Genomic DNA, 24,663 nt, shown 5'->3' with positions numbered 1-24,663 from the left:
TGTTTATTAACTATCATTCTAGTACTTATGCAGCTCAGTGTCAAATTTTATTTGATAATGCTACTGGAAAGCACCTTGAGATGTTTTACCACGTTAAATGCACTATATAGATACAAGCTGGGCTGTTTATTGCAAAATATATACCCAGGAATGGCTACCACAAGTGACTGAGTACCTAATCTGTATAGAATGCCACATACCAGTGTGAGGCATAAGTGCTCACACTGCTGACAGGTGAGTGGCAGAGAAGACACATCATAATCAAGAGGAATATGGTCTAATTTACAAAATTTAGATCTATGGCAATTCTAAAGACTCCACCGGAAAAGATTTCCTCCAGTTGCTTTTTGTTAGCAGCATCCTAAACAGCAGGAAGATCTACTATGATTAAGAGTTATTAGTTTATAACATGATTTTATTAGAAATAACAAAATAACAAATAAGAAATCTCTCTGCTTTTTCTAGTATTGTTTGTTGTGTATGGTGCACATTTTATAGTGTGGGAGAGGTTTCCTTTTTTGCTTATGAACATAGAGTGCGAAAATTGATGTCACATATTCAAAGAAACATGGGAATAATAAACATGACAGACATATCTATGCCACAGTATCAGTCTTTTCTTCTGGACATGATTCCTACTCGAGCTTTTTCCCATACCAGACATTTGAGCTTACATGACCATTTGTTTGCTTGAAAGTCACAAAAGAGAAGTTACATTTCCAAATATACTGTGAGATGGTAAGGGATGTCAGGCAGAGGAAAAATTAGAGACAGTAAATTAACCCTTGTCCATATGGAATCATAACAGTTAACACAGTGAGGTATTAAAACTGAAAATACTGTTTTATTGTGGAATTACTGACATTGAAAATCTAAACACTTGTTGACGGTGAACTGCATAAAAATACTGGTACTGTTATATGTTGTTTTACATGAGACTGTGTTTGACAGTTTGATTGTCTCGCTTTAGAGAGTGCTATAAATCCTATGACCTGATTGGTTCCTGTTCATTAAGTCCTCAATGTGTGTTTTATTATTCACAGAGGGATATTGCATCTAATTTTTAGAAGTAGTTGTTCTTAAAGCACCATTACAACACCCTCACTCAGGGTTGGAATGAAAACACACACAGACACACACACACACAGACACACGCACACACACGCACACATACAAGAAAAATCTGGTATACAAAATTTTCCATGATAAAAAGTAGCATAGTTGCAGTATACACACACTTAATTTACATGAGTGAAAAATGCATAATTGAGATAAGCTATTGAACTAACTTTGGTTCTTTGTAAAGTAATGGAACAAACATCTGGTAATACTTAGACTGAGTAATTGCATTTTTGGCTACCAAGTTTGTAAAATATTACAGTGCAGTCACAATCTAGGTTGACATGTTACTAGCACCAGGTACATATATAAATGTTTGCTCTAGTGAAATGTAACTTGAAAAGTAAAATTTAAAAGATCAAAAATATGAAGTGTCTTTCAATGCAGAGCGTGATGTTATGACTCTGCGAAAAACAATGGAAATTCTTAGCATCAGTGGTCCAACAAGTGGATTGGAAGGTCCATGCATGTATTTTTCAAGATTCAACATATCATTATACAACATCTAAAGCTAGTCATACTGAAATAGCAGCGCTGCATTTATACAAAGCCTGAGTAAGTGGTTTAGAGCTATGGTATGCATCCCCGACTTTACTTTTCTAACATTAGATGTAAGCAGTGCTCAGTCATATTACAATTAATAAGAGATTGTATCCATGATATGTAGAATCTGTTTGGCAATAAAAGAATCCATCTTTTGGCTGAAGCAGTGTGATCTCCTGTTTCTGTATTAATGAAGCACAATCTGAATTTTCATTTGGAGGATTCCACCAAGCTCACCAGTGAGGTAGTCTTTATCATACTTATCTTCAAGACGATCAAGTTCCTTCCTTTTAAAGAGGGGCATACTACTTATTTCTATTGAGTAGGCTCCAGGTACTGGCTTCTTCTTGGTCAGATGCAGATAGCTTATACCATCCTTTTGGTTAATTTTGAAGAGACCCTTTTCATTGCCAAGGTCAATCAAGTAACGTACATGATTTGTCAAGGTAGAAATTGCTGGAATAAGCTGTAGGATATGGTCTTTATTGCTGAGTTCAGAAATGTTGAAATTGAAGGTAAATTGATTTTCTGTACTTAAACTGGCAAGGCTCATTGGCAAATCGTCTGTACTTTTCTCCTGAAAACAAAAGAATTGGAATGCAAATTTGTTTAATGTGATGAATTATGCATCTGCAAACTACTTTAGGACTTGCAGCATATTTCCAATGTGGACCATTTGTTTATTAAACAAGGGCCTAATATCTGTGTGTTGCCAAAAGAAAATAGTCCGATTGAATGTTTGGGCAGACATCTTTCAGGTGTCATTTGGGAGCAGGACATTGGTCACAAAATTTGCATCGCTGCAAATAAAAAATGGGAGCAATGGCCAATTCCTTTTTCACTAAGTCATGTCTGTAAACAAGTGGTGTCTTTTTAATGGTATACTATTCATAGTATTTTGATTTGTGATTATAAACAGAGAAGAGTATTAGTGTTCTGGGGATTTTGGCATTAAAATATTGATATTTTGAATTTTCAATTCAGAAAAAAATTCAAAGAAATAATAATTCCTGTAATTATGAAAGGATGTTACTTCCATGAAGTACAAAATATTTCATAGATACAACATGCAAGATACAATTCACAATTTATAAAATATAAATTGAAGCATTAACTTTTATTCATAAAATATTCTACAAAGACAATTAACTCCACTTCTAACACTTGTCCTTTTCTATGTGCAGATTGGTGAGTGATTTTTAAAGTTCTTAAACTTTAAATTATTTTTAATCTTTCAAAGTTTTCTAATTGTTTTTCTCATTACTTCTAAGTTTGTTTAACTTAGGAATGTAGGAAAGTCTTGATATGAATTTAAAAAGTACTTAAAATGAAATAAATGGTATAAAATACATTTTACAGTACTGTCAGTGCAACCTAGTAAAATAAGTAACAACTTCTATTTTTTATAAAAACACTTTCAATTTTGCCTTTATATGTTTTGAGCTTGGACAGCTGCTGATAATAGGACTTGTGTGTTCAAAATGTTTATAGAGAGGATAATAGACTTTTGGATTAATTCCAATTTTCATAATAGATCTTGTGAGTTCAAAATGCTTATACAGTGGATAATAGGTGGGAGTGGGTGGAGTGGTGTTGATTGTTCTGCAAGTTTATTTGCTTATACATTTGGTGTAAGAAAAAGGCTTTCCCAATACAGCTTCCACTGTAAATCACTTCCCACCCTAATCCTACATCTGTGATTAAAAGTTCTAGACATTCTGGTGTAAATTTCTGGGCAACTTCAGGGACATCTAGCCCAAGCCTCTGACAGCAAGGTGAGTGTCAGGGGCACCCACAGAGGGGTCTGGGCAGTGTACCTCTGCCCTGGATCCCGAAGCTCATCAACAACAAATGCCTGAATGTTTGTTGCTACTCCAATCGGAAGATCTGGGGTGTGATATTTCTAAGAATCACTGCTGTGAGTATGATGTTCTTAAACAGCCCCAATCTACAATTCAAGGCAAGAGAATTGTGTAAGATCAATTTAAAAGAAAATGCGCTTAGATACAATTTTATTGAAACAAATCTTAGATTTTTTTGCTGCATTCCATTCATGGAAAGTTAGAAGGAAATCAATGAGAAATATATCCTGGCTCTACTTTCCTTTTGTAAGTAAAATCAATTTGACTATAGGGTTACTTTTGCTGAAATAAATTAAAATCGTTTTAGTAATTTAACAAGAGAGGGGCTATGGGAACTGCATCTTTTAGCAAGAATGCATTCCATTAATTGTAATAGGTTCAAAGTACCTTCAGTGAATTACATAGTATCGAAGTAAATCTCTTTTAACCCTTAACCTTTCCTACTCTCCCCATCTCACACAGTACCCACATCTAACATGAAAAATGGGGTGGGAAGACCTGCTAGACCTCTGCTAAAGCAGTTCTGAACTCTACAAGCATAGGCCAACAACCACATATTGATTCTGCTTTTCCCTTTTTCTCTCTGTAAACACCTCCCCTTAACTTGACATTCCTCCCAAAGGAACACGCCAAAGATTAAAAATTTGTTGCTGAGAATTAGGGATTGTGGGCCAAATCCACATTACAATATTTCAAGTTATCATATGTTACTAAAATGAGTCATTGTGGCAATGTTCATGATGCCACATGAAGTTTAATGTTGAAGTGAGCACTTTTAAATGTACAGAATATCACCTGCTAAGTATGTTCTCTTCTGACATACAATGGCAACCATTGCTAACCAACATAAAATTAAGCAGCACTTACCTCTGCATCATTTGAAATCATAGCTTCTTTCTCATTTGTTGTTCTTCGTGTTCGTCCCTTTGGGTAGCCATTAATTTTGCAGTCATAGCACACCTCAGGTGACAGACTGTTGTCCTCTGTGTCGCCTCCTATTGGAAACATCTGGCCTTTGCTGAATCCTACTCCAGAGACACAGTGCCTAGTGAGAAGATGTTAAATACAAAGTAATTTATAGATTACTGCAAATTATTGAAGGTATCGAGTTAATTTTTATCTTCACCACCTGGATGGTAATTCCTGCCTGGTGTTGAATCCATCTCGTTTTATTAAAATCAATGCACTGAAAATCAGGTAGGTTATTTGTTTCTCCTGATTACTTTCCGGATGATGAAGAAGAAAACGTACCCCATGGAAACTACAATTAAAGGTACAAAAATTCACATTCATACAAATCTAGGCTCATTATCTACCTTGTTTTACAAAACGCAATTGAACATTGCTCCCAAATTTTGAGGTATAATTTGGTATTAGAAATCTGTAAATAATTGCCGAGCACTTATCATTGACGGTGTAGCTCATATCATATGTCTACATTAAAAAATAAAACTATTGCTTAGAGTTACATTAAGGAACTGATTAGGAAGTCAGTGAAGGAGTTAGTTTTAAGTTGCAATAGTTTTATAATGTTATCTGCTTTTACCCTTGGCCAACTCTGTAGTATCCAGGTGGGCAGCCACATAAGTAACCTCCATCAGTGTTTGAACAGCCATAGTTGCATGGATTTTTGGAGGATGAACACTCATTTACATCATGACAAGACCCAGTAAGCTGCTCAAAGGAGAAGCCCGTTGGACAAAGACACTTGTAGCTTCCCAGTGTATTGTGGCATGAAGCTCCTCCACAAACCTGAGAATTCATGCATTCATTTTCATCTGTTGGACAAGAAAATATTGAAAGAATTATTTAAACAATTTGAGGATTCAAATTTATATGTTTTTAAAATTTGTTTTCTTTTGTTTCTAATACCAGCTTGTCGTATACATTAGGAAAAAAATAAAACATTCAACACAAAGATAAATATTCAATACTTAAATTGCCCATGGTGTAATATTCATCAACTGACTGTGGACAATTCCATAACCTATAACTGCACAGAAACACGAGAATCATTCAAAAGGATCTTTCTGGAATTGAGGGAATGGTAATGCGCATCCCTGTGTGTTTAAATTCTCAGGCCTCACACTTGATACTAACACTTTATTTCCCTGGCACAAATTTTGGTCATTTTTCTATCAACGTTTAAATTACCATGTCAACATTTTCCATCCAATTTCACTATGCAAATATCACAATTTCATTGCAAGCTCTGGGCATTATGTAACCCTGTGGAGATAGGATAGCTACTTCAGAAACACAATGCACAGGGCTACATAATGCTCAGAGCTTGCAACTATATGTGAGCCACGCACGCAGAAGACAGTCAATAGTGGCCCAGAGGTGACTATCATTTATCTCTTTCTGCTTGGCATCATGACACCTCAGACAATTGATGTTAGCAATACCAAGCCATGAGGGATCAACTCTGCATGTTGGATTCCAATGTACTGCAATGTTGTCCCTTCCCCACCACCCCAAGTTAACTTGAAAAGGAAAAGAAGGCCCCTATAAGAAAAGTAATGTTGAGATTCCAACCCAAACAGAAAATTTAATTCAAATAAGCTACTTTGCTGATAGATTTTAAATATTAGTTACTGCTGTTAAATTTCTCAAATATTAAGGGAAGAATTTTCTCCTTGTCAGGGGGGAAATGCAGGAGCCGGCATGCCTCCGATCGGCGCCCCCAATCAGGGGTGTGCCGCCATTTAACATGGCCTGCCCAGCATGATGTCCACCAGGAAGCGCTATGCACTCCCTGTGTGCGCGAAAGAGCACACTCATCTCTCTGAGGCTAAGTGCTGCCTCAGGGAGATTGGCGCCAAATTTAAAAATGGTCAAGGTGCACAAAATTTCCCTGTCATGTCCCCTCGTGTGACACTGTCACATGAGTTGGGACATGTCCATCACTTTTAATCAGACATTTATTAAATTTTTAAAAACCCTCATGAAACCTCATCCCGCCCGTGGATGAGGTTTCATGGTTTTTCAGAAGCCCGCCAGGGCTCCCGGCCTGCCCGCCAATCTTAAGGTTGGACAGGCAGGTCCATTAATTATTAATTACTTTTTAAATGGCCTCAATAGGCCGTTGACAGGTCGGCAGGTGCACAGCTGATTCAGCTGCACCCACACCGACCTGAAAATTGAAATGACGCGGGGTGGTGTTGGGACTTCCGCCTGACGTCATCCCGCATCATTTTACGCTTTGGCAAGCGGGTCTCGCCTCCTGCTCACCGACCTAAAGATCCTGACCTAAATGTAGCACATTGCCAAAGCCTTTGGGGTAGCAATTTGACTCAAAGTGGCATCTAGTGGGAGATATAGGATTGGCTGCCCATTATATGCAGCGCCTGATACGCAGTTCCATTGATTGCAGTGAATTTGAATATCAGGTGCTGAATATAATGGGCAGCCAATCCAATACTGACTTTTACGCCACCATCTGAGACAAATTTCTACCACTCACACACTAAAATGCACTGAAACTAAATTGGTCTACTAGATTGATACCCTAAAATCTATAGTCGGTGTGCTTAGCAAAGACTCTTTCACATAGATTTGGGAAAATATATCTAATTATATTTAAGTCAGCTCACTGCAGTACAGTGAAAACATCAATGCTCCATATATGTATATTTTCTCCATTCTTTTAATATTTCAAGTGATGTTCATGATATTATCAAGATTCTGCTGGTGGACTACAGGAAGACAGTTTATGCAATAAGTCAAGAAATCTTGCTTAATGAATACATTGTACATATATTTTTTGAGCAGGAATTGATTGATGGCTTATTTTAAAAGTCTTGAACATACTCTCATACTCTTTTCACACTGCGCCATTTATAGTCAATGACATTCACCATCTTACCTACTGTGTATCTTTGCCTCATTTTTCCCATTTCCTCAATCCTTCTTCCACCCATTTCTTTTGGATTTGCTTGGATTGTACTGATCTCTGTCCCAGAGTTTGCCTGCATTTTTTCATGAACTTGTATTTCTCCCCATACCAGATTAATTTACACGCTTCCTATACAGGAAATCTTTCTTGTTCTTTTTATTAACTTCCATCATCCTCCCCTTTATACCTTGGCCTATTTCTCATTGTTATCCATTCTTCCTTATCAGATTTCTTGATTTGAACATTGGAAGTACTGAACAGTCCAAGTTTCTACAATGCCTCAGTATCCTGCATTATGAATATATTAAGAAATAATTTATTTAACCTTTGTAAAAAATGGTTGTAAAAATTCAGCTATGGATTATACTCGCATTGAACAGATGAGAGTAATGATCTCAAAAGCTGATAATTAGGTAATCATTATGATTATGAACATTAAATGCAATTTATTGTAATGCAAAAGCTGAAATCAGTAGGGCTTTTTGCAAGGGTGTGTATATGGCAATAATTAGATGTTGCGCAGAACATTTACGTTGAAAGAAAAACTTGAGATGTGGGGAAGTAATTTCAGTGTAAATAGCTCACCCTCACAAAGAGTGTAAGGCAACATTCTTAAATATACTTCTTGTCTGACAAAAAAATATTCTGGCTTGTCCAAATCCACTAGCATGTTGTACGAAATGCCCTGGGTAGAAAACACAGACTCTTTACAACATCACCCCTTCCCCCCCAGATCCACCCTGCCAAGAGATGTTTAAGTTTGGCACACTGGCTCATCAAACCAAAAAAAAGCACTACTGGTCTCCAGAGGATGAAAATCATAAAAATCTTTTAAATGTAAAGTGAGGCATACATTACAAATATTGAAATTATCAGTTGGTTAAGCAGCAAGGACAGTGGCAACCTTTCTGAGGGTCACGCTCCCTCTCCCTTTTAAAATTTTAGAGTGAGCAGTTATTTTGCCAAATCAATTTTGTTTTATGGCTAGAATCATTTGTGTATTCCTAAAATGCTGAAGACACATGTCAGATCAATCATGGTTTTGAAGAAGTATCCCAAAATGTTCACTTGTATATTCTATCTGCAGATGTTAACTGATCTATTTGTCTCCAGAATTTTGTGCTTTCCTGCATCTGCCGCCAGCATTTTGCCTTTTTATAATGTTTGTCCACTATTCATTTCTCTTTTATTGGTTAATTTGCTTTCTTGCAATTAGTATTTTGCTAAAAAGTCAGACATGTTGCTGAAGCTTTTCATCTTGCTCTCATCAAGAAAAATGCAAGAATGTCAAATGTTAAATGGTCACAGTAATTTTTGCTACAGGTGAAAAGGGTGCTGACTGGTTGGCAATTCGACTCTGGCTGAGTGTTGCCATGGAGAAAGCAATGGGGAACTATAGGCTCCCCAAACTTCCAGATAATGCAAAATAGGTGCAAGGCTTGAACATATTCCTTTCGCAGAGTACGGGTTCCTGCATATGAATGTATGTTGCTTCTATCAAGCATGAACAACTCATGTTACAAACTTGATTATCTTAAATTGGTTCTTAGTGCAGTCATTAGCACACTCAGGACTGTTCGGCAAGTGCTGCCCAATCATGGAATCATATCTAACTGTAGGTGTTTTCTTTTGGGTTTTGCAAATGCCGGCAGGTTGAGTATGGACTGTACACTGCCTATTATGAATAACCAAAGAGCCATGCAGTTTGATTCGATCAGCCAATCATAACTGGCATCGCACCAGCACTGAAGTTATATATTTAACAGCATTGCTGAGCCATTCTGCAACTATTTTACTCTGCAACTTATTAATTCCCAGGCTCCACTGTAATTCTCATAAAGCATTTTCGGGAGGATTGGAAAAATTTGCAAGATATAACTTCAGTGTTGACAATATTGCTAAGAATTTAGAGAAGAATACAGAGATGGCCTAAGAGATGCTTTACAACATGAAATTGCTCAGATAACCAAGTTACACAAGACTTGTGAGTAAATATCATGAGAATGCAAGTAACCACAAATGCTGACATGTGCCTGTTGGGCCAAATGACCTGTTTCTGTTCTGTAAATACTATACAGTACTATGCGATAAAAGTAGATAGCTCTGAAATAAGTTCCGAAGACAAAAAACTATCCTATTAGCTGCCATAGTAAGATTACATCATTAGGAATTCAGCTGTCAGGTGTATTTCCTGTTGTAAACATGCCTTAGTGGAGATATCCTCATATAAATGACATAACTTGCCAGTGAAGGATGCAGGTCCCTAGTTATTCACTGAGTCAAAGAAGTACTTGGGAAATAATTAGTACTGGTCTTATGAGAGATCACATGTGTTTGCTGATTTGGCACTGGAGCAATTATCATATGACTATCACGATTTAATTAAGTGCCTTGCTTTATCTGCTCTCATCACCTTTGTTGAGAATATTTTATTATTATGATCTCCCTCCATTTTTCCTCCTATTCACTCATCACCCAAAGACCAGCTTTGAACTCTAGCCTAATGGGCAAGTATAACTTGTTTCCAAGCTAAAGTCAATAAAGTTTCCTAACTGGCTACCGAGGTATGGCATGGAGGTTAGTTTCTTTTGCTCCGATTTTGCTCGCTTTCATTGTGTCAAGCAGCTTCCGCTCGCCATTTCAGCAGCAGTGGGGCTTGAGCCAGGAATTCACCACTGTGTGGCTGCACACACATGACTTGATGTTCTTCTGTGCTGCCTTTCTAACTAGCTTTGACTTTTTAAAATTCTTGCATTATTTCCTGTTTGAAAGAGGCACATTTTTGAACACTTTTTGGGAATGTTTATTGTCGGATATCCTGGAGAGTTATATGTTGGCTATCTTGGGGAGTTAAGGCTTAATAATCAAACTTTCTATATCTTGGAATTACAGGTTTTCTGCTTTATACATAATAACTTAGAATGCCACAGGGGAAAACATAGCTTGCCTTCTGCTTTCGTTATCTGAGCATTACCTATAACAAATGCTTGTACAATGAAATGTGACTAGGAAGACATCAACCATGGGTGATTAAAGTATAATTTTACTGCCTAATGTAATAGATCTGGGTAGGGGGATTCATTAGCTATAATATGGAAAGATAGTAGTTAATAAAACATATTCTTGAAAGAATTTGAGAACAATTAAGGCAGCAAGTCTTGTTTGGAAGAGGGAACTTTGGAGTAAACAAGCACAGTTGTTTACATGAATGGAATGTCTTCAAAGGACTCAGGATATGTCATGAGGTCTTAAGACCATAAGATGTAGGAGCAGAAGTAGGCCATTTGGCCAATAAGGTCTGCTCTGCCATTCAATGAGATCATGGCTGATCTGATAATCCTCAACTCCACTTTCCTGCCTTTTCACCTGATGAAATGGTGCCCACATGTGCCCACATGGAGGTCTCCATGGGAAGGATGGCGGATGCCATGGAGACCCTGGTCCAGCAGAACGCAGAGATGCACGCAGACCTGCACTCATCATGGTAACCATGGGTAAGTTCCTGCAGTGGCAATGCTAGAGGGAAACGGGGCACCTTGACATCCCTCCAGGTGCTCCTTCTCCTCAAGGAGTCAGGCTGGGTCCCTCGGGCACCCAAATGGAGGAGGGGCTGCAGCTGGACGCCCCTTGGTCATCCACTAAGGAATCTCAGAAGCTGTCCTCTCCCTCTGAGTCCCCTTTGCTTGTGACACCCTCAACTTTGTCCTCTGTCACTGCAGAGGGAGCAGCTGGTCCACAGGAGGAAAGCCAACGCCAAAGCCAGGTGGGGCCCCCAAGGCCTCAGCCCTCCAGAAGACCCATGCCTAAGTCATCAGAGGCAACAGGGCCAACCATTGCTCAGGCTGTCTCCATTCCTGCTGTGGGTGTCAGGGCAGCACCTAGAAATGTTAGGCCTAGAAAAGTTAAGAAATTCTGATCACAATTGGTTGCATGGGTGAACGCATTTTATCACTTTATAACCTCAAAATATGTTCTCTTTCACTGAATAATGTGTAATGGTGCCTTTCAGCTTCATTGACAGGCTTCGCGAGTCCTCCCACTGCACCCCCCCGCCCCAACTAGCAGTCCAGTTGCACACACCCACCTCCAGCCTCTTCACCAACACCATATCCCCCTCTGCCTAGCCCCCGCCACCAGGGGCTCACCCCTCCCTGAGACCCCCAAAATTTACTTGTTCCTGGACTCCGTTAGACTCTGGGACTGCTTGCAGTCCTGTCCACTGCAGCTTCTAGCACTGTTGGGACTACAGAGCTACCAGCCAATCAGATTGGCTGGTAGCTCTCTCAGTCAGGACTTCCTACTGAGTGAGGGACGGAAGTCTCGCCTCCAGGCAGTTAATGAATGGCTGCAGGGCAGCCAGTATCTGTGGTGATTTGTTCGCTGCTAACCCTCGGCAGGAAGGGGAACTCTGCCACCTGAAAAATCCTGGCCTATATCTGGAAAATAATGTTGTTAAAGTAATGTGGAGCTCAGATTTTTCTAGATGCAACTCTCTGTTTAGTTGAAAGTAGGATTTCTCTTGTAGCCAAACTGTAAACTGACTCTAAAAGCACTTTTAAAACTATCATATACTTTGTTTTGGCTATTTTAATAGTTGCCTTTGTGCTTTGCAAGGAACTATTACAACTTTGGCAATTACAGTATCAAATAGTGATATGGATCCTCAGAGAAGTCTGTTTTCAATAATTTGTCAGCAGATATATGGATACAATAATCACAAAGTGAGTCCAGTTCTTTCTAAACTCCAATTTTTTTAAAATGCGAAAATGAATCTTTTGGTGTTAAACTTTTCTAGACCCTGAACAAAGAGAATTATTTACAGCATCATGCCTTCTACAGTCCTAAATATATTTGAACTTACATGGAATGGGAGCCAAGTAGCTTTAGTGGTAGCATTGGATTACTTGTCAGAAACTGCATTCAAAGGTTCAAACCCTTTGCTCCCTTGGATGGATAGGTTTTGGTTGTTCCTTTGGACTGCCACACAGAACATCCTCCAGTAAGAGAGTGTTCCATCTTTGGCAGAGGCATGATGATACATAGTCAGAGACTGCTAATCTGTCCAACTGAAATAGTAAATTGTGGGCAGCATTGACAGTGTTCATATAAGTATCTCATTGTCCTAAGTAGGGAGGTGGGAGTGCTGAGAAGGAAATTAAAACTGAGCGGAAATAGTTATATATTGTTAACAAAATTATCATAAAGACTCTTCGTTTGAAACATTTATCTTCCTAACATAATTTTAACGACGAGTTACTTGCCAACACATTGATTCCATTGATAGTGCTGTAGATAGCCATGTGGACAGCCACATCGATATCCACCAACCAGGTTCTGACAGCCATGTTGGCAACGATGGCTTCCTTCACATTCATCAATATCTAACAAGTGATAAAAAAATACACATATTTAATAACTAAACTCCAAAGTTAATATACACGCTGAACAGGAAGTTTTTTTTATGGGATTGTAATTACAATTACAATTACTTTGTATGGTTTTATATGCACAACTTTTCTGTGCGTTTTTTAAATTTTCCATTGCTGCAGACCTCTAGTGAATGCCCTGTTGAGTATTTATGAGCTAACATAGCAAACAATAAAGTTCAGATTGGTCACCAAGATTCAGCTGTTATGTGGGTTATTTTGGCTGTACTTTTATGAGACCAGTATAATAAGATTTATTCCCAAGTGATGTTAGTTGGAATCAGCTGTTGTAACTTCTCCTTGATTCTGGCCAACACAAAACAGTCTGTTCTGAGGATGGTGTCTAACCCAGGCAAAACATAACACACAGCCTGACAATGGTAGTCTTGGTAACAAACTCAGCTAAATTAAACAAAGTATTTACACTGATGAATGAAAACTGCCATAGATAAAACCTGCCTGACGGTATTGTAATAGATGTAATCCTCAGGGCTCTTATAGACATTAGCAAGCGCATTCTTGGCTTGACAAATAAGTGACCTGTATAGCATTCACATACTGCACAGTATGGTTTGGAATTTCAAGTCCTTCAATGGCAATGATAAGGTTTTTGATTGTTGAGAAGAGCTTGTGAAAAACAGATTCTGTAACTGTCAGTAATATTTACAGCTTCATTTGAATCAAGGACTGAATCCTATCAACTGCAGTAACTGGTTACAATCTGTATTAATGTACAAAGAAAAAAACTGACGCCAAAATAACAAGAAAAAATATTTTAACATGAAATTTATATTAATGAAAATGTGTAAATTTTCCCATATAATCTGAATGTGATTTAATAGCTTACAATTGAAACCCTAGTGGCCTCATATTTCTTGCAACTAGAGTTAACTGGTTATGCTGCATAGTTATACAACTGTAAAACATTATTTTTTAATAATAATTACAGTTTATTATGCTGGCTTTGGATCTCAACCTATATTTAATGACATTTTAGTACTTAGGATTTTTGACAAAAGGTACAAAATTATTTGAAATGATTGCTATCCAGGATATTTTTTTTCTGGTTCTATTCAAACTCTACCTTCACAGCTGTGGCCAGTTTGATCCAGTGAAAATCCACGTTGGCATTCACAGAGAAAGCTGCCTGGGGTATTCTGGCACACTCCTTTAGTTCCACACATATTTGTTTCAGCGATACATTCATTGTTATCTGCAAAAGGGCATCAATCAATGCATTTGGTTAGCTAGTGAAGACATTTTTTTGCTGTGACTTAAAGGAAAAATCCAGATTTCAGGTAACTAATACTTGACAAACACAACATCACCTCACTCTTTAGTGATCAAATTGTTTAAGCTACTTTAAGATTATATGAATTGTCTTGATTTTACCTTCTCAAGCGTTAAGATGCTCTACTTTTAATTCATCTGAACAGGCTCCCAAGTTTTAGCAAATAATGGCCCAGCTCTTTTAGTCTCCGGATCATTGGAAACCAGATGTACGACCCAAGATGCTCGTTGGGACCTCGCAAAGTCCTGACACACTGACCTCCATGCGAATTTCTTGGGAAGTTTGAATTTCCAATGGGCAATTCCCCTGCTCCCTGGGACCCTCTGCAAATGTCTCCAACTCTTAGTTAGAGTCAAAGACTTCAGACAGCTACACAGTACTTACCTGGATAGTTACCCAGGAAATGTCAGGGCAGAAAAATCCTAGCCTAACTCCCAGATAACAATAGAACTGACCCCCGACAGTAATATAGTTGCAGGAGTAGGCCATTCAGCCCATTGAGCCTGCTCTGCCATTCAATCGGATCATGGCTGATCATCCACTTCAAAGCCTTTCTCCTCCACACTACTTTACATCATTGGTATTTAGTATTTTATCACTCACACTGATCCCCCAACTCCCCTGACCACCCGACTACCCACCTTGATTACTCCCCCAACCTGACCACCCCACTGACCTAACCTGACTACTCCTGCTACCCACCCTACCCAACTGCCACCTCACATACCTGCCACCTTAGTCACCTGACACCCTTTCCACTCACCACCTCACCCACCTACCTACTTACCTCATCCACCTACCCCCACTACCACCCTGTCCATTCAATCATTCATCCACTCAACCATTCACTTTCATCCATTTACACATTCACTAACATTCACACTGGACATTTAAACTTTCCTTAGGGCAGCTAATGCCATAAAAAGGGGGCATGCCTTGTCTTCCCCCTGACACTACAGCTGATTTAGAGTTCTTTGTGTGACCATATGCTCTGCAATTCTAAAGAAGGAAGCTCAGAAGACCTGGCCAGGAATACGGAGCGCTATTGGGGTGTTGAAAACTTTGAGCTGAGCAGCAATAGGATGATGATTGCCACTTTGTGGAAGATCTGGGCCAATACTTTAAGTGAAATGTTTCATACAAAAACTGTATTCTACCTCTTGTGAAGAGACTAAGGTAATATGTTAAATAGCTGGAATACCATCACTAATTGTTCATGATTTATGTGGTGACATCACAGTTTGTTACAAATGCAAGTTAAAAAGAAAGCCACCTCTTGATCAGGCTGGGCGTTTTGAACCTTGGGGCTAAAATTCACCAAGAATTTCCAGAGTGCTAAGTTTCCTCACCAAGCAACAATTAAACTTTGATTGATCTGAAGCTATGTTATTTGAGAACCAGTGGGGCTTGTGGCCTCAAAGGGGCACAGCTGTATCATAGCAGCAGAATAACACATTGCGTTACATGCTATATAGCAGTCGTTATGAATCAATGCATCATCAGAATACCATGAGCAATGCCATAGAAAATTTGCTTGCTTTATTTATACAGGGAAACAGTTTTAAATAAAGATATTTTAAATTAAGTTATTTTCTGCAACTTTCTCAAATATGTTCTCAGCAAATAACAGTGTTTATAAGTTTGTTCCATTAGCTTTAATGCAATATGACCCCTCCTCAGCACAATTGGCTCTACACTGGCAATGAATCATTGTGAGTCACTACATTTTTGCTTGAGACAAATAACAAATTTGGTACAGTCACTAATTATTATTGGAACAAACATAAATTCAGCAAAGTTAAGGCTAATCATGCTAATTGTTTAAAAATATTAAATACAAGGTGCAGCCATTGTTCCTACATTTCTAAGCTTATGATTAAATTTATTATTATGTTCAGAGTTATGTCAAAACTAAATTGGAGTAGTGAATTTAATCTTGGACAACATTAATAAGTTAATGCCATTATGACTGCATTTTTTATTCATGTACTGCTCCATTTTAGACATATAGTATAGCCCATTTACCAATATTTAAATGATTTTAACATCTTAACAAAAGAGAGAAATGCACAGCTATCATGATCATGTCTTAATGGCAACAAGCCTATGAATGTTTTATATATTCCTATGAGACATATTCTAAACAGGTATAGGTGTATATCACATGTATGTGTGTAGAGATTGAGTTGCTAGCAATTTCAGAAGAAACCACATAGTGTGTATTAATGAGGTGCAAGCCACTCTCCAACTTTCCAGTTTCTTGATCTATCTCTGGGGTTAGGCTCGCAAGAGGAAAGGTGAATGAAGGGCATGGTAGTATCCTTATTTTTATTCTGGAGATTAGTTCCATCTTTTTTATAGTTTATTAAACATAATCAAACATAATATATTTCACAATAATGAATTGGAGTAACCAGCTTACAACCAATGCCCCAGAATTTACAATAACATTAACAGTGAGGCTGTAGGCACTTGCCACTATTACTAGGTAAATCTTACTGCAACTTTTGGATCTGCACATGTGCAGTTCATTGGGGAAATTGGAAACTGCTGTCAGAGATGTCCTGGTCCTTCACAGGGTGTGCTGTTGCGATCTTCACTGATGGAATCAATACAGAATCACTGACTGATGTTAACTTAAACTAGTTGTTTCTGATGGCATACTAAGTCATAAATACTGCTGCACAATCTCCCTGGCCCTAAAAATATAATTTATAAATGTGGTGTCTCATTTTCTCAGAAGAAAATTTAAATGCTGCAGATTTAATTTTTTTTAAGTTTGTGTTTTCTTATTTAAATTTCTCCCTTAATCTCATGTGTATCTTTATTTTGCTTTCTGTACAATGATTTAAACATATTTCTATTTGCTGCTTTTTAATTTGTGCTTTGCAACCTGTGAAAATTCTTCAATCTGATTGGTTGATCAGTTTCCCTGCTGCCTGGCTTGTTCATGGACTAAACAGATCCCCTGCAGAAGTTCCCAAATTCAAACTGACTTTGGGAAAGATGAAGTCTGCACTCTAGAGTCTGCTAAAACTTTGGGGGAAGTTATTTTGCAGGTGAACAGCAAGAGCTGTTCCTTTACAGCTGACCACAAAATCTGGGCCATAATGCTTGTGCATAACAGAAATTCCTGGTTTTGGATGTTAATAAATGGCTATTCATGAAAACAAAGTTGCTTTTTGCATTGAAAAATTGATTTCAGCAACATAACTAACACAGAAGTGCAATAAAAATGAAATTATCCAATAATTTGAATTCAGTGGCTTTGGCTTAAGAGAGGTAAACTCCTATATGTAATTGTGTTTGTGAGGAATAAATGCAGAATAAAAGGATAAATTACTATAATGCCAAATGCATGTGTTATTTGAGCATGCTGCTATAAAATAAGGCAAAATATTGCCTTCAAATAAATCTCTAAGCAGCTGCAGCTTCCAGCATGCAAATCTTCTTACTTTCCCAAAACCTGGTTTGGCTGTAGATTCAATATTGATCACATCATAATGCAAATGGCATTTAAATTTCAGTGAAGGATTTGTTGTAATTAAAGATGACTGGAAATAACAAGCATTACATTGATACGAATATGACAATCGGGTATGGTGTAAATAATTGAGAAGCAATATTCAATGCTGTTCTATCAAAGGTATAGCTATTTCTGTGCACTATTCTTAGCATCTACTACTGCGCTGAGGCACAAAATTTATCACACACACTTTGCTTTTAGCACAAAATTTATCTGTGGTTTAACTTTTCCATCACGCTCCCTCCATGCCTCCTCTCCATCCCCAGTCAGTGACTTACCAATACATGCTGTATGATGCTGTGTGAATCCAGGAGGACACTTGCACGTAAATCCACCGATTGTATTGACACAAAGGAACTGACAATTGTGCTGCTTTGTAGCACATTCATCCAAATCTATAAAAAAGAAAGCAATAGCTTAATACATAATGGAGTTAAACTGAAAGACAAAGCTTTTTGTTTTTTATTACAGCTTCCCCTCCCCAAGCCCAAAGTATATATCAATGCTACGATGACAATTTCAAGACTTAGCTGCCCTATTATTGATAGTGAGCAGGCAGTCACTACTTGCACCATTTTGTGATTGAAACCCACAGGCCTAATTGTCCTGTAGCCATTTCATTTACATAAGAGATGGGTCAGCAGTAATCACCACTTGCTATGTTTAAACTAGCACTGTTGAAACCAAATCAAAACATATGTTACAACATTGTTTTAGTCGATTAAATTATTTTAAAAATAAATCTTAGAAGCAGATCTAGAGCTCTAGTTCTACATTTACTACAAGAGGGGTTTGGGAGACAGGGCGAGGAGGGGGAGAGGAAAACAAAAAATCCAGTCCATATGCTCCATCTGGACCAAACGCTTCTACTCACCGTTACCATCATTGGGAATCTTGATTTCAGATGGACATTGTTTAATTCCAGCCAGTAGTAAATTTAAACCCTTAAACTAATCAGTTGGACTGCTCAGTGGAAAATAGTCCAAACAAATGCCCAGCTAGATTTCCTTCTTTCTCCCTTACAGCATCAGGGTGGAACTTAGGCTGGTCACCATGATCTCTTCATAACTCCAATCCATTTACATCAATCAGAGATCATTAGATATTCATAGCAAGTTTCCAGTGGTAATCTGGCCAGTGACCCTGGGAAAGTATCAATAGTGCTGCGGTAAGACTCCTTCTGCAGCACTTTAAGTTCCAGGAACAGTGTTAAAAAGGCAGAAGAGCCCTGAGGAAATCAAGTAATTTCTGCCTGAAGGCCTTGACTACAAGGCCCTCTTCTCCCTCTTTCTGGAGCCTTCACATTGCTACCCTAGCAAGTACTGCCAGAATTCACCTGGCGGTTCCGTGGAACAGTGCACACAGGGACAAACTGGAGCGAGTTGGGCTTGGAACCAGAGCCTCGCATTTCTGCCAGAAATTGGGTGCGTCAGGGAAGGAGTGGCCAAATGGTCCTTGGCTGGGACTATGGCAGGAATTGTGAATTCAGAAAAGTGTGGTGAGGCAGTGGTAGACCTTGCTGCCCAATTCTGTCACTAATCCATCTAATTTTGGATGGGATGCGGAAAGGGGATTCCAATCCCATGTGCCTATCAATTACAATGCAAGTTTCATAATCTAAAATGAATTCAGATTTGAAAACTAGATAATAAAAATTACTGAATATGGAATAGATGTGCTAATTCTTCTTAATTCATTAATTCTTATTAGAGATTTTCAGTAAAAACATTTAATTCTACATGGTCTATACTTGCATAGAAATTACACAGATTAATACAGTACCAAAACAAGCCATTTGGCCCTATTAGTTTGTGCTGGTGTTAACATTCCCCACAAAACTCTTCGCATTGAGAACGAGGAGGTGTTAGAAAGGCCATCTTTACTTAAAATAGATAAGGTACCAAGATGGGATGAGATGCATCCAGGGGTACTGAGGGAAGTGAGTGGAAATTGCAGAGGCACTAGTGATAACCTTCTAGTCTTCCTTGGACACAGGGGTGGTGCCAGAGGACTGGAGAATTGAGAAAGTTACACCCTTGTTGAAAAAGGGGTGCAAGGATAAAGCCGGCAACTACAGGCCAATCAGTTTAGCCTCAGTGGTAGGGAAACTTCTGGAAACTATAGTTCGGGACCAGACAACAGACTTGTGAGCAAAATTTTAGCTCATGGGATACAAGGAAAAGTAGGCGCTTAGGTAAGAAATTGACTGAGTGACAGGAAACAGAGTGGTGATTAATTGGTGTCTTTCAGATTGGAGGAAAGTTTGTATTGGAGTTACCCAAGGGTCAGTGTTGGGACTCTTGCTTTTCCTGATATATTTTAATGACCTAGACTGTGGTATTCAGGACATAGTTTCAAAATTTTCAGATGATACAAAGATCGGAAACTTGTCAACTGTGATAAGGATAGTTTTGAACTTCAAAAGGACATAGATATGTTGGTGTATTGGGCAGGCAAGTGGCAGATGAGGTTCAATGCAGAGAAGTGTGGGGTGATTCATTTTGGCAGGAAGAATATGGAGAGACAGTATAAAATAAAGGGAGATGCTCTAAAAGAGGTAAGAGGTGCTGGAACAGAGGGGGACCTCAATGTATACGTACATGAGTCATTGAAGATGGCAGGGCATGTTAGAGAGCAATTAATAAAGCACATAGTATCTTAGGCTTTATTAATAGGGGCATTGAGTACAAGAGTAAGAGGGTCATGTTGAATTTGTATAGGCACTAATTAGGCCTCATCCTGTTTTTTATTCATTCATGGGATGAGGGCATTGCTGGCTAGGCCAGCATTTATTGTCCATCCCTAATTGCCCTTGAGAAGGTGATGGTGAGCTGCCTTCTTGAACTGCTGCAGTCCATGTGGTGTAGGTACACTCACAGTTCTATTAGGGAGGAAGTTCCAGGATTTTGACCAATATGGAGTCCAGTTCTGGATGCCATACTTGAGCAAGGATGTGAAGGTATTGAGAGAGTACAGAGGAGATTCACAAGAATGATTCCAGGGATAAAGAACTGTAGCTGTGAGGATAGACTGGAGAGGTTGGAACTGTTTTCCTTGGAGAAAAGAAGGCCGAGAGGAGACTTGATAGAGGTGTTCAAGATCCTGAGGGGTATGGGCAGGGTAAATAGTGAGAAACTGTTCCCACTCAAGACAGCATCAAGAACTAGAGGGCACAGATTCAAAATAATTGGCAAAAAGAGTAATAGTGATGTAAGGAAAAATATTTTGATCCAGAGGATTGTTGGAGTCGGGAATGAACTTCCTGAGAGGGTGGTGGACGCAAAAGGGAATTGGATTGCTATCTGAAAAGAAGGAATGTGCAAAGCTATAGGGATAAGGCAGGGGAGTGGGACTCGGTAGAATGCTCTTTCAGAGAGCCGGTGCAGACTCGATGGGCCAAATGGCCTACTTCTGCACTGTAAAGATTCTGTGATTCATTCCATCTACCTCAGTTCAGCCTTTTGGTATATCTTTCTATCCCCTTTCCTCTCATGTACTCATCTTGTTTCCTGGTTGAAAGCATCTAAGCTTTTTGCTTCAAACATTTTGTGTAGTACCATGTACAGTTCTGATCTCAATGTTGTAAAAAGGACAAAGAAGCACTGGAGAAAGGCTGGTACCAGAACAGAAAGATTACAGCTATCAGGAAAGATTGAACAGGTTGGGCCTTTCTTCTTTAGCAAAGAGAAGACTTCAAGGAGACCTGATAGAGGTATTTACAAATATGAATGGGTTGGACAGGATAGGTTCTAACTGCTCTCCAAGTAAAGAAATTGCCCTTTATTTCCCTATCGGATTTACACGTTAATATGGCTCCTAGTTTTGGATTCTCCCAGAAGTAGAAACATTCTCTCCACTCAAAGCAAAAATAAGAGAAAAGCAAAAATAAGCAAAGAAAAGGAAACAAAAAGGGGGCAGAGATTATGGTCTGAAATTGTTGAACTCAATGTTTAGTCTGGAAAGCTGTAAAATGCTTAATTAAAAGATGAGGTGCAGTTCCTAAAGTTTACGTTGAGTTTCACTGGAACAGTGTAGTAGACTGAGGACAAAGATGTCAGCATGGAAGTTGGGAATTAAATGACAGGCCACCAGAATGTCATGCTTGTGGACTGAATGGAGGTGTTCTGCAAAGCGGCCACCCAGTCTGCGTATGGTCTCTCCAGTGCAGAGAAGAGCACATTGTGAGCAATGAATACAGTAGGCTAGATTGAAAGAAGTACATGTACATTTCTAAAATGAGTTAAAGGAGAAATTGTTCAATGAGAGAACAAATTCAGCCAGGAGGAGGAGAGTGGTGGTCGATGGGAACTGGTTGAACTTCTGTTCAAGAAAGAAGTGGACAGCCCTCAGACCATCCTGGTGGTGAACAGAAGTGTAGTGAGATTGGACGTCCATGGTAAAGAAGAGATGGTTAGGGCCAGGAAATTGGAAACAGGAAATTGGAGAGCATCAGAAGGCTCACAGATGAAGGTAGGGATAGACTGGACAAGGGGAGAAAAAATAGAATCAAGGTAGGGAGAAAAAGTAGAATCAAGGTAGGGAGAAATCAATTCAGTTGGGCTGGAAGAGGCTGAAATGATAGGTCTACCAGGGCATGTCCTTTTTAGGGATCTTGGGAAGAGGTAGAAGTGAGCTGTATATGGTTGAAGAACTATGAAGTGGGAAGCCCTGGGAGGAAGATCACCGAAGGAGATGAGGTCAGTACTGTACTGGAAACAATGGCTTAATCTTCAGTGGTAGGGTCATGGTCCAAAGGGAAGTGGGAGGAAGTTTCAGAGAGTTGGGATTCAGCCTCTGCAAGATAGAGGTCAGTTTGCCAGACCTACTGTCTACTTTTAGCTAATTTGCTATCCATTCAGTTATTTGTCTTCTGAAATTAGCAATGAGTGGAATAAAAGGGGAGAAAAAGTCCAGGTCCAGTGGATTGCTTATAGATATTTAAATATATATTTTTAAGAGTCCATTTCTCTTAGATGTCTCTAAGCAGATTAAACATGAGGGAAGTCTGTTCCCCATCTATAAGGAGACGTATCATAAGCTTAGCCTTTAAAAACAAAGGAGACTGCTGGGATTTAAAGAATTGGGGGCCTGTCCCATTACTGAACGTGGATTAAAAGATCTTGACGAGTGTTATCGAAAACTTTATGAAACATGTAGATGCCACTGATAGTTTTTGTCCGTTTTCTGTGGTGTCGTGAACTAGGGCTCATGGAGTCTGAATAAATGGTCAGCCATTTTGGACTGATATAGGGAGAAATTTATTCACGCAAAAAGTTGTGAATCGTTGGAACTCTCAACCTCAGGGGGCTGTGGATTATCAGTCATTGAGTATATTCAAGACGGACAGATACATTTTTGGATACTAAAGAACAGTGGGGTTAAGGTAGAGGAACAATCAATCATGATCTTAATGAATGGTGTGGCAGGCTTGTAGGACTGACGTGCCTACTCCTTCTCCTATTTCTTATGTTCTCAGTCCTATGGAGTCATAGGCCAGGATATTGCAGACAGTGCAGACAGAGTGGCCGCGATCAGAAATGCATTAGAGCTCATGAAAGAGAGTTGGAGATGGCCTATCTTTTGCACTTATAAGAAAAAACCTTTGATAGGGTCCCTTGTGTGTTTTTTAATAGTTTTGGAAGCATTTGGGTTTGTGAAATTTTTATTCAGTGTACTGGAATATTTATTAATGTATTTTTAGCTGTGTTATAGAACTTATTTAATTATAGGTTCTAAATAACTGGAGAACAGCATTTTTACATGTCAGAACACTGAAAAGTGTCTAGTAATGGCCTCTGTAAATTACCAACTGAAACATCATCGGAAAAAGTAACAATTTTTTTGGGTAACTTCCTCATATTTTCCCATATCCTTTCTTCCTGGCCTTCATCTGTAGCTGCATTAAATTTTCTCTTGAATTAATTGTCTACAACTGAGGAAATGGGTGTCCTAATACATGCCAAACCTTGCCCAATCTTGAATCCAAAAAGCTGTTAGGAGGTGCCATGGAACGAATGTCCTCCTGGAGTTACATGGCTAAGCTCAGCAACTGATAAGGAACTGGCCATCGGAAATTTGACATGTTAATTCTCATAAGCAGCAACCCTGCCATTATTGTTACCACTTACATGATAACTTTGAGTTTAACCATTCTTCGCTGATAAATTGGCCTGCCTTTTAGATGATTAAATTGTGGTGTTTAAATGAAATAAAGCAATAATAGTTGCTGTTTTCAGTAGCTAAAAATGATCAATTTACTCATTTAGGTCAGTTAAACATAAGTATAGAGACAACTAATCTTTAGATCAGGATAAGTTGTGATGCAAGAACCTAATATTATATTCACCTTTGCAACTTTTTCCATTTTCCTGCAACAAGTATCCTCTAGGACATGCACATTGGTAGCTCCCTTCTGTGTTCTTGCAGATGAAATTACAGGGTTTTGGTGCTTGTACACATTCATCAAGATCTAGAATTTAAAGAAATTATGAATGATAAACTTGCTGATATGTATCATGTGTGTCATGGTTGTTATAGAAAATAGAAGAAATTATTTTTGGAAAGTTTCAAAGCGAGACTTGCAACTATTAAGAAATTCACATTAAAGTATAATTTATTGGAATGTCCTACTGGGAACACACACCATATAAAAACTGATGATACACATACAACAGTTATATGTGCTTTGCTCAACAGATGCATGATATCTAAGATTCGGATATCTATTGATGTCAGCTTGCCTTCCTCTTAAACGCCAACAATTCTAAGGAAGGGAGAATACTTACCCAGTTTACTGCAGTCGAGGCTTCCATTCCTCTAAGGCTGGATGTCCCTCGATCAAGAGCTGCAGCCCAATCAGAGGACTGGCAGCTCTTCATTTCCAGCAGTAGCCACCTCCCGATGGCACCACTGAAGCTGCAGCAGGCTCCAGAGTAGCAGCCATCTAGGAGGCCTGGAATGCAGGTAAATGGGGTTTGCACTCACTAGCACCAATAAGG

General features: G+C 38.8%; 1 protein-coding gene across 1 annotated transcript in view; it reads right to left on the bottom strand.

The window, feature by feature from the left end:
• Positions 1–822: 822 nt before the first annotated feature.
• Positions 823–24,663, bottom strand: part of LOC144670111 (fibrillin-1-like) — a 580,847-nt gene continuing 557,006 nt past the window's right edge. The window contains exons 59-65 of the mRNA XM_078532542.1: positions 24,012–24,134; positions 17,944–18,060; positions 13,933–14,061; positions 12,684–12,803; positions 5,071–5,302; positions 4,392–4,569; positions 823–2,239 (exon numbers count right to left, since the gene is read on the bottom strand). Of these exons, the coding sequence (XP_078388668.1) occupies positions 1,850–2,239; positions 4,392–4,569; positions 5,071–5,302; positions 12,684–12,803; positions 13,933–14,061; positions 17,944–18,060; positions 24,012–24,134 (1,289 nt within the window). The 3' untranslated portion in view covers positions 823–1,849. The remainder of the gene's footprint in view (positions 2,240–4,391; positions 4,570–5,070; positions 5,303–12,683; positions 12,804–13,932; positions 14,062–17,943; positions 18,061–24,011; positions 24,135–24,663) is intronic.

Source organism: Cetorhinus maximus, chromosome 30 (genome assembly GCF_964194155.1).
Source record: "Cetorhinus maximus chromosome 30, sCetMax3.hap1.1, whole genome shotgun sequence".
NCBI lineage: Eukaryota > Metazoa > Chordata > Chondrichthyes > Lamniformes > Cetorhinidae > Cetorhinus > Cetorhinus maximus.
Note: the sequence above shows the minus strand (reverse complement) of the source record. Positions and strands in the feature narration are given on the sequence as shown.